Raw genomic sequence first — 10,897 nt, 5'->3', positions numbered from 1 at the left:
GACTATATTCTAGGTTTCCACTAAAACACTGTTCCCCACATCTCATAATGAGAGTCTTCATTTCAGCAGTGTAGTATTTAATTTACTATGATCTGTCATCATTATAATATTGCAGGCATAAAGTATGCAGGAATACAGCACATTGACATTAGCTACTCAGCACTAAACAAGACACGCATTTACAGAGCTGCAGTGCATTAGGAGTAAGATTATTGCAATCTCCCCTTGTCGTTTCCAAACTTTTCGAGGTGAGACTGCTGGACAGAAGAGTTCCTAAAACAAGAGTCTTGGCATGTCTGCTTTCAGCACTTCGCAGGATGGGCTCTGTAATGCGCTGCAATGATACTACACTTTAATCATTAGGTCAGTAAGAGTCTAGTCATCACTCCTACTCCAGCTGATTAAAAGGGAAGTGTCTCTGGTGTGTCTCCCTGCTCATTTTCACTTATTACTTGCTGTGTTTATCATTAATGCAGGAGAGTCTAGTCACTGCTGGGATGGATTCATTGTAAGCAGGTGCTCAGCTTTCAGGCCGAGTAGAGGATGCTGACAGTAGTGTTGTACTAACAGTGCAAGTTAAACAAATGCTTTATTGCTTTATGTTCAAATTATAACATTTAGAACAAAGAAAAGAGACACTTGGAGAAGATAAGAGTGCAGAAAAACAATCTTCTAGAAGAAAGAAAGACTTCTCAGGAACGGTAAACAAGGAGTATGATTATTTGCCGAACAATAAATAAATACAAAAAAAAAAGACAGACGTTTGCATTTTATTTTCAAACTCAATTTAATTTTATTTTCTGAGGTACTGAAACACAAAGTGCTAAATCCGGAGAGATCAGTCATTCATAAAGCTTTTTTTTTTTTTTTTTTTTTTTATATATACATTGTGAAAGACAGGTCGGTATGCGCTGGACAATACAAGCCAAAACAAAAAAGAGAAAGACCCCACCCCCACCCCCTCTCGCATCCCCCAATTCCATCCCAAAGCACCCCCGCTGTCGTACCAAGAGATGTTAGTCCATATCCAGGTTCACTGGACCAGTTCAAAAGGGGGTATAAAAAAAAAAGTAACAGGTGTGTGAGGCAAGATGATCCTGGTGACATTTCAGCTGAACAGCAAGGAGCTTCCTAAACACACTTCTAGAATGGCCAGTCCAAAATCTACTTCCTTAGTCCCACTGAGCAGTAAACGACTGGCATGTTTTAGTGCCTTCAGGACAGAATGTTGATTTGGCTTGACCAGGCCCCACGATCAATTGGAAGGCGACTCCAGGTGGGGGAGGAGGGGGGTGCAGTTTGCTTTCCGAGTCTACATTAGACCTGCCAATTCCGAGTGAGCTCTCGTCAGAACTAAACCCTGTGGTGCCGACTGGCTAAAACAAATCCCTTGCAAAGCACAACCTGCATTTTGTTTTTCCTCCCCACAAACAGATTAAGATCATGCAAAGGCAAACAAACGTTTTACTCACTTTTTGCTTTCCACCACAATTTACTTAATTGCTGCACAAATACGTTACGGTTCTTTGGCAAACCAATACTTGGCTGAAATAGCGCGCACTTTAAAAACACAGGGCTGCTTTACGCAGAAAGCCTCGGTCCACCTGTGAATGCATTGCAATTGCAATCTACATGCATTCATCAGCGTGGCAATTCAGCCCTGTGATGCAACAGGGATTGAGCCAGTAGGGTACAGACATTGTCCAGCACAGACTGCACTGCTCTTTATACAATTTTACAAACGAAAACCTTAAACTTTTTACAAACTTAATTCTGTAAAAAAAATAGTATAAAATTCTCTTTTCAGATACTGTATATATATAAATCCAAAAAAATGACAGGCAGTGAAGACAGTATCACAAAGTGACTAGAGTGTGTTACAGTAAAGTACAGTAGTGTTTTTTATTCTTTTATTTTTAGATAACAAAAATATAAAAGCTCTGAGATATCCTGGGGGAACGCACACAAAACAAAGAAAAAAAAAAAAAAAAAATGTCTTGCTTTTGGTTCCTGAACTGAAGGATTATTATTTACAGTAGTCTCTACAACACAATCATTCACAGCCATGTACACGATAACTATTTACACAGCACATCTGAAGTGAGCAGTGCCTATCAGTCTCCACTAATAGGCAAATACCTGGCAACTCTCTCTAGTGGAAACGGACTTCAACATGGAAGGCAGACCAGGCAGGTTTGCCATTTTACAATATTTACAACTCTCCCGTGGACGTAACTGCCATTCACAGTTTTAAAATGCAGCAATGGGAACTGCCTACTGAAGAAGGCAACACCACTTCTTACACTTTATATATACAGGATACATGGAGCAGAAGAAGATTCTGACACAGAATATGGGCTGATCTGAAAAACCACCTCCACCCGCCCTCACCCACCCATGGGTCATGTGCTTTGGCTGCAAAGCAGTCCATTTTTGTCTGCTGCAGTCTACCACCGTGTCAACTCTTGTGTTGAAGTAAAATGTGCAACAAAAACAAAAAAGTCATACCACTAAGGTATTTGTGTCAAGCCTCCCTCTCCCCCCTTTACAGAAGGTGGTCTGGTTTTTAAGATCGTTTCAATTTTGTAAGCTTCCGCAAGAGCTGCTGTTGCCGGCACTTGAGCTGCTTCCTCTCCTGCGTCTTGTGCTTCTCGCTGGCGTGAAGCACCTTCAGGTACTCCGTGGCCTTGGTGAGGATGACCACTTTGGGGGTCTTGGGGCAGTCCGCCAGGTCTGGGATCTGGTCCCGCAGGGCCAGGAACCTGGATCGGAGGTCGTTGCGCCGCTTGCGTTCCAGATAGTTGTGGGTCTTCCTCTTGTCGGTGTCCTCCGTGTCGGAGCTCTGCGGGCTGGCCGGCTTGGAGCTGTGCCGTCTCTGCAGCAGCGTGGGTCTGAAGTCCGGCTCCTCCGGGGGAGGGGTGAGCGGCTCCTGTTTGATCCTCTTGGGCTGGGGCTCCGGGTCGGGGTAGATGTCCGGCGAGGGGGCCGCGTAGTTGTGCTGCTGCTGGTGGATGGAGATGTGGAAGCGTTTCATGCAGGGGTCGAGGGGGTCGGCTCTCACCGTGATCGTCACCGGCTTCCTCCTGTTCTGCTTGCTCTCCACGGTCACCACGTCAATCTCTTCATCTTCTAGGAGAGAAACACACAGGCGAGCTTATTAAAAACATATCAACGCATTCCGTTAACTGGCCCTCTTTACATACAAGACGACTGCCATATGTTACTCTACCGAACCTTACTGGAGCTTTCTTCTTAATCGTACTACTGAAGATCCAGTCACTTTATTAAACTGGTTGTTCCCAGGGTATCAACAGTTTTTGGTCATCACCCGTTTCAGTTTGCAGCAGCCAATGACTGGAATGAGTTTCAAGTTAAACTTAGAACGATTCGTATATCCGAGGTTGCTTCTAGCCGTAGGGTCGACTCATTGCTGACTGACACCTGTGCCTGCCAAGTTGCTGCTGAGTTGTTTTACGATTGATGATGTGTTTTTGAACTCTATTTCTTGTGTTTGATGTTGTGTGCTGTGAGCATCTTGCCAGGTCGTCATTGTAAACGAGAATGTGTTCTCAATTGACTCATCTGGATAAATATCGTTGAATGATACAACTCCCATTGTTGCAAGTTTTCTCTGTGCAAATCAAAAATTACTTTAAGCTAGTTTCACGTGTGTGCTTTACGGTCAACGTGCGGCTTGCGTTTTTCCTTTCACACCCAGTTTCATTATTACAAGACTTCCTTATAAAAAAGGACCACGGCAGCCACCAAAGAAACTGCCATATCTACAATTATTATTAGTTGCCTGCTTCATTCATTAACCTCCTGTATGACAGTTCACACCAGTTCAATATTAGCAAGCAGTTTCATTTTCAGCCAACAGAAAAATCCCCCCCCCCCCCCCCCCCAATCTAGAGTAGATCCTATCTAGAGTAGATGGTATGAGATATGGCTCTGGAAACAACTAAAAATGGCTTTGAGTACTTCTGTTTTCAATCTATAGCTCAAGGTGTTCTGATCGTGTGTGGAAATGCGACTGGACACTTTCTTGTGGAAATCACCAGCTTTCCAATGAATTGATTTATTCCTGTTTAAAAAGACAGGTTTCGCACAGCAGTCAGGCAGTTATCAGATAAGAAATGTTTGCACACAAATGGTCTATCCAAACGGACTGGCCTGGAGGCTAGAAAAAACAAATGTGCTTGCTGGAGTAAGCTGAGATCGGCTGTTTCCCTGTTTTCTTTCCTATGTGTGTGTTTGATGTAGCTCAAACTGTACATGGAACTGCATTCTGTTGTTTCAAAGTGGATTTGCTGTGATCTACAGCAGGGGTTACCAAAGTCAACCCTTCCATATGGCTTCATTGAACCAATTAATTAAACCTCTATTCAGACCTTGAAGTAGTTAATTACACAGTGATTAGACACCCCATCATCTATGGTCTAATATTTACAGGATTATTTTTTTACTAAACCTGTATTTATGTATTTAATTTAACAGTTGATGCCAATGAAAGTAATATAGAGTAAAAGAAAGTGAAATGCATTTCCATATATATATATATATATATATATATATATATATATATATATATATATATATATATATATATATATATATATATTTAATTATACATCTTAACCTTTCAGAGTTTCTCAAAGTTTTTACAAACTTCCTTGGGCGAGTGTGAAAGCTTAAGTGGAATTCGTGTTGCATTGTTCGGTGCCCATAGCGTTAATTTGAATTTGAAATAAGCTGAGCGGGGTTGTGGGGGGTGGGGCGCGGTTGCCTTTGTTACCTCTGAATAGCTATTTCACATGGGTGATGCGCTATTTTAATGGGCTATAAATCAAAGGGGGGCAGGCAAGTCCCGCCCAGGGCATCCCTGTCTTTATGAAACGGGGTATCAAAGAGCAGAACCGGCAGAGAGGAGACAGTACAGCTCCCCCACACGAACAGCATTTAAAAAAAAAAAAAAAAAAAGACGGGCTATAGTAACACAAATCAACCGTAGTAGCTGGTCATTCAAAACACGCCCATTTGCACATTTTTTTAAGGGTTATTGTTGGTAATTTAGTAGCAGTTAAATACAAATTACACATAATACCTACAAATTACAATCACCGGCACACATGGGATGTTGCCTGGTGTAATATTAGAAAACATTTGTTTGGGCTTTTAAAAGTGATTTCTCTGCGGATTTGTATTTTGTATAGGTTTATTTTCGATGTATACAATTATCATTCATTAACTTTTTCGAAGTAAAACACAGAATACGGAAGAGCTCTTATGGTATTCAGGGTTAGGCGGTATTCAGGGTTAGGCTGTAGTAAAATAAACGAAAAATCAAAACAGCTTGTTGGTTTGATCCACAAATCTAGAATCTGGCACTTTTTAATTCATAAAAAAGTTTAAAGCACGATTGTTCAAACCCACGCGCTTCCTCATTCTGCTTCACACTACCCCCGCCCCGCCCCCTCGTTGCTCTCATTGGTCATTCAAGAACTTTTCGAACGCAGCAGTCCAGTTCACTTTGCTGTAATTGGCTGTTTTTTTTTTTTGCTGGAGCAAGCTATTGTTGGCTACTAAAAAACTAGACCCTTTGTTCTTGGGCGTTTCCAGTCCACAGCGCAACACGTGTTAAATGTCGAATCATTCCTGTAATAATACTTAGTTAAAATACAGACAATGTACTATAGAGTTATTTGTGTTGATATTACACGTTATTGTTAGTAGATGCATTGAATGTGTAGGATTTCTTATTTACAAATCACACGAATATACGTGTCGCAGATATTCATATCAGTGCAATAATAATAATAATAAATAATAAAGTGCAATACAGCAATTTTTGCAAAGAACCACTCCTGTGGAAGCACACCCGCTTTACCCTTTTAAACGTACGGGGATGGTTGCAACATGACATGGGCGTTGAGAGTATAAAATGCTGACTCGTTAAACAAAAAAAAAATCTTGAGAACAAACTGTACTCCTGATCTCTACAATAGAATCAATGCCTTTGTAAACAGCTCTCGTACCCGGTTATGCAACTTCCTTTTTCTTGTTCTGTTCTTGGTGTCAACCGGTTCGTTGAGCACAATTCTCACTTCCGTAACCGTGAGCTACGCAGCAGACTATACACGCACCACAATATTTTAGAACGATATATGGCCGCAAGAAAAGCAAAACAGACAAGCCGTGTTCTAAAAAAAATATTAACAAAAAAAAGAAAGAAGCTTTTAGCGCTGTTGGCAACTTAAAAATATATTTGTCAAAATCCGTATCTGGTTTATCAATTTATCCAAGTGAACTCAACTGACTCCCTGTACAGTAAAGGGGCACATGTTTCACGTCTTACTCCATCACCAAAAAATACAGGTTTTAAAAACAACGCATTTGGCTACCTAATTTGGTATTATGTCTTACCAGAATCGGTACGGCACTCGGAACCTGAGGACGCTTGCTTTTTGCTCCTAACGGTGAATGGGTTAGGTAAGACTGCAGCCGGATCCACACAATCCGCGGCCGGGTTATTATTATGCGGTGACTCATTCTGTGCAACAGCCGCCGGTTGGGCACCTGTGCTGGCAGTGCCAGTCTGAGTCGTTTGGGTGACCCTGGCCGGCTGCAGCGCCGCTGTCCCAGAGTTTGAAAGTCGCTCGTTTACAACTTTCTCTAGCCTCTGTGTGGCCGAGAAGCCACTCCACATGCAGTCCTGGATGATAATCGAGCTGAGATTGCCAAAAATCTCCTCTGTGTCGATCTTGTATTGTCCTTCCTCACCATGCTCCTGACCTAAAAACTGGGAGACCCACTCCAGCTTGTCCCCGGCGCTGGGAGGCGATTGCAAGCCACCTTCCAAGGACCAGATGGGCGACATGGGAGGTGTGGCTACTACCAGTTCAAATTTCTTCCAAATGTCTTCGCTGGGTGCAGTGGATTTGTAAAAATCCTCCTCCGAGTCGTGGCCATCGTAGAAATAGTGCTGGTAGCTGTCGTATTCCATCTCGCAGCTTTCATAAAGTGGGTCGCTTGAATTAATTCCAGGCATCGATGGCTACGATGCTTTTCTTGTTGTTTATACGTATCCCCCTTTAAAAAAAAATCTGTAATAGAAAAAATATATATAATATCAGCGTTACAGGTTCAGCATATACAAAAAAAACAACTAAACTTGTATTCTACATGCAGCTGAACAAAACTATGTTTGGAATGTTAAGCATTAATATCCCTCATCAATTCGAGGAAAATTCTTTGCAAAGTCCTCCCCTCCATATCAACTGTACAGAGTAGTTCTGTAACAAAGACGTCCACATTCAATAGCCAGTGAACGTTCAATATACTAAACATGCACCCGGCATTAGCAACCTCAGACAGGCTGCTTAAATCAGATTAAGAGGTACTCAATCACTTTACAGCGGGTTTAAATTATGTCTACAAAAAAACAAAACACACAATACACTTTACCTGCAGCAATGACCGTGTTTAGGATGCAAGGGTACGCAATGTTTTGTAAATAGTTCATGTTGTTTGTGTATATCAAATCTTATATTAATGTTACACACCACTGCAAAAATATGATGAAATGCCTCTGCAACTGCAGTTCAGTGGATACGAGCGTATCATAAATGCATACAGATTATTATATACTTTGTTTAACATTACTAACCTGTGATATCCCAACGAGTCCACGGGCACTAGGCAAATTGGCTTGTTATTAAACGCATAGGCTTTTAAATAATAATTTAACAGCCGGCTCCCGATAATCGCAGTATTTTCAGAGCGCTAGCTTTATGTTGTGGGCGTGGACGTGAAAAAAAAAAAAAAAAAACAGACAAAAAAATATATTATTTGATTGAAAAATATCTCGATCTGTCCACACTCCTCTTTTTGTCTCGCTTGCAAAAGTTTGGGATTTTGAATCTGATTCTTCTGTCCCTGTTGCGTCTTAATTTCGTGCCAAACGAAGTGGTAACTTGCTATTAAAAAAAAAAAAAAGTGAATTAGTCCTTGCCTGTTGCTAAATTCATAATCGTAGGTTGTATTATAGCAGAGTGCATGTGAGGTTAACTATCTGCAGCCTCTTTCCCGCGGCAGCTTGCAAAAGCTGTGAACGCAGTTAAAAAGACTGCAGCGCCGTATTAACCGGGGATCCGGGAGGGAGTGGGGCGGCTTTGCATAAAGGGCGGGTAATCGTGAGATGGCCACGCCCACCATTTAAAGCTACAGGGCTTAATCTAGCCCGAATGAAGAGCAAGGATTTAACCCTCTGTGAGTTGATGTAAAATTTCATAATAACATATTTTCACATTTAAAAAAACAAACCACACTTTAATGCCCTTCGGTCACAATGTTGTTTTTTTAAATTACATATGTAGAATGATAAGGCAACATATATGCATTATTAAGTATATAGCATAGATATACATTGAACATGGTACATGCAGTATCTGAAGGGGGTATTCAAGTAGATTGTTCTAAAAGTGTCCAGTTGCTTTTGAGTTCATCTTTACAGTATGACATTAGAAGGTAATATGTGTTCAACCCTTCACCCCCACTAAGAACTGCTGAAAGATCTTTTAAATAAGCTGATGCTGTGGGTTACTGTGTGACGTGCATCTGAACAGATGCTGCCTTCCCCCTTTTCTTCTTCTTCTTCTTCTTCTCCTTCTTGTATTTGAACCCCCCTTCCCTGATCAATACATTGTGTTTGAGAAGCTGATCTCCTGTGAGTCAGGGTAGCTGCACGAGAAACACACATTTAAAACCCTGATGCTTCTTCTTCTTTTGATCTCCACTCTCCGCCTTGGCTCTGTGATGCAGCTGTTACACCGAGTCATAAGAAAGAAAAAGTTCTTTAATATGTTAACAATTTTCCAGGGACCCCCGCTCCCCCTCAATATGAAATACAACATGATGACAGCGAACTAGCGTTTTGTTAGGTTGATAGAGGAGGACCAATGGCCCTTAGTTTAGTTTAGTTTACTAAATACTAAAGCGACACACGTTCTATATGCTTACATGTCTATTCTGCAATTGTGTTTTTTAAAGTCTCTGCAATTGCAAATAAAAGTATTTTACCCTATCACAAATGTATATCATTTTTAAGAAACCAAATACTAGCCTTTGGAAAGAGAAAAAAATATATACAAAAGCATTCAACAAAATGACAGTTCAGAGGGTTATTTTATACTAGTTTAGTTTTTTGAGGAACAGTAACGTGATCAAGCCGAGCCTTGACCTGGCAGCTATCCCTGCAGTGCCAAGGTCACCATCAATGATACAAGCAACACCAGACCGTTCCTGACCTTTCACCCTTTCAGGTTCGCAAAGGCTGCCATCCATCACTCTGCACCTGTATGATGCAGAGAAGCCCACCCCTGTGAGACGCAGCCTGCTTTCTAATTGAATTTCTCAAGCAGGGCTGGCCACACAGCAGCCTGCAGATGCACACTCTGTAATGAAAATGGATCAGTTTGTGTTGGCCGTCTGTTTCGATTCACAGTGTTGTGCTATGCAAGTGACCGTCATTTACATACCAAAGAGAACTCAGGTGGTAAAGCAATATTGCATTCAGAAGTGTTAAGAGGTTGACTACTCTCTGTTTATCTAGTCTGTCAACAACTTTCAAGCTTTCAAATGCCTTGTGTGTTATGCAGTATGTGCTCTGGGTCTTACTGTGTAAAATAACTACAAATTAGATCAAGATTGCTGTCTTACAAAACTGATATTCTATATTTAACATCATCGATTCTCACACACATTTCTCATTAGTCAGATTTCTTATACTTTGAGCATGAAAGTAATTGTGAATGAAATGTTTCAATGTACCCAGTGAAGCTGCATTTCCAACGACAAGCAGTAACTGATTCCAGAATTCACGAGGAGCTCTGTACATGAAAGATTCCTGGCCTGCCTTTGTTATCATAAGAGGAATATTCAGCTTACATTGGCGTTCCTTACATATAATGCTCGTTAACTTTACTTGCTAACAGGATTGTAGGTAACTTGGACCATCATGTCTACCTTTATAAAGCACAGAGACAAAACGAGACTTCCTTCTAAACTGCAATGTCGTTCCAAAGACAATGAAGTCTTCGGGGGGGAGGGGGCAGCTGGGCTTTACCAGGGCCGTTCACACATCCTGCTGCTGATCATCACAAGAGGAATGTCCTCTAACAGCCACCAGAGAGAGAGGTTTACTATCCTCATTCTGGCTTTTTCATATATAAAAGTATCCCACAGGAAAAGCATATGAAAGGGTTGCAAAGCACAGTGAAATCAGGGTAAAGCATAGGCTAGCATTGTAAAGCTTGCCCTAAGGTACGGTAAAGCATATTCAAATACATGGTGGTAATCTGGGGTAAACTGTTATAAGGGAGATGCAACTCACCAAGCTTCTGAAGAAACAAAAATGGTTAAACAGTGACGTTGCTTCCCTATCATTCACTTCAATCATGGATTTTCTTTGCTCGATAAAGGAAAGCATGTAATCCTAAATGTGTTGAATGCATTTTGAGGACCAATAAACAAAAAATAAATAAACAAAAAAGTCTGTATATTTGTGATACATATATATATATATATATATATATATATATATATATATATATATATATATCAATGACAGTTTCATCGAAACACTATTGAATAGTTCCTTAATTATTTGTAATGAAAAGATTCCCAATCCTACTCTGCATACCAAGTCATCCAATAACAACCAATCTGGCTTCAATTTGAATTGGGTCCGGCCAATCACAGCCTCTTCTTTCTCAGCTGGAGCTCTGTGTTTATAAGCATGCTTTTGCCTGAGCTCCAAACCGCATGAGAATGAATGCATTGTGAGTCTGTGCGATCCCTCATTAGGCTGTTGTCTTGACTCAGCAGTGTGTCTCCCAGG

The 10,897-nt window shown here is 41.0% G+C and overlaps 1 protein-coding gene across 5 annotated transcripts; it reads right to left on the bottom strand.

Annotated features, from left to right (window-relative positions):
* Window positions 1-841: 841 nt before the first annotated feature.
* LOC117413743 (protein L-Myc-1b-like) lies at window positions 842-8,148 on the bottom strand. Of its 5 annotated transcripts, none has more exons than XM_034023044.3 (3): window positions 7,667-8,148; window positions 6,424-7,103; window positions 842-3,129 (listed from the first exon to the last, which is right to left on the bottom strand). In XM_034023044.3, the coding sequence occupies exons 2-3, from the start codon at window positions 7,046-7,048 to the stop codon at window positions 2,567-2,569; spliced, it is 1,188 nt and encodes a 395-aa protein (XP_033878935.3). In that variant the 5' UTR covers window positions 7,049-7,103; window positions 7,667-8,148; the 3' UTR covers window positions 842-2,566. The 5 variants fall into 5 exon arrangements, with proteins under 5 accessions (XP_033878935.3, XP_058853338.1, XP_058853337.1 ...); XM_058997355.1 differs by having other exon boundaries at window positions 842-3,126; XM_058997354.1 differs by having other exon boundaries at window positions 6,424-7,089.
* Window positions 8,149-10,897: the final 2,749 nt, after the last annotated feature.

The sequence above is a fragment of the Acipenser ruthenus genome, chromosome 23 (assembly GCF_902713425.1).
Source record: "Acipenser ruthenus chromosome 23, fAciRut3.2 maternal haplotype, whole genome shotgun sequence".
NCBI lineage: Eukaryota > Metazoa > Chordata > Actinopteri > Acipenseriformes > Acipenseridae > Acipenser > Acipenser ruthenus.
The sequence above is the reverse complement of the archived record's forward strand: the minus strand, read 5'-3'. Positions and strand labels throughout refer to the sequence as shown.

Excerpts from the sequence above, each read along its gene's own strand:
- LOC117413743 (XM_034023044.3), bottom strand. The coding sequence starts at position 7,048 with ATGCCTGGAATTAATTCAAGCGACCCACTTTATGAAAGCTGCGAGATG. Across the intron at positions 3,130-6,423 it reads CGAGTGCCGTACCGATTCTG|AAGATGAAGAGATTGACGTG; the intron begins GTAAGACATAAT and ends TTTCTCTCCTAG.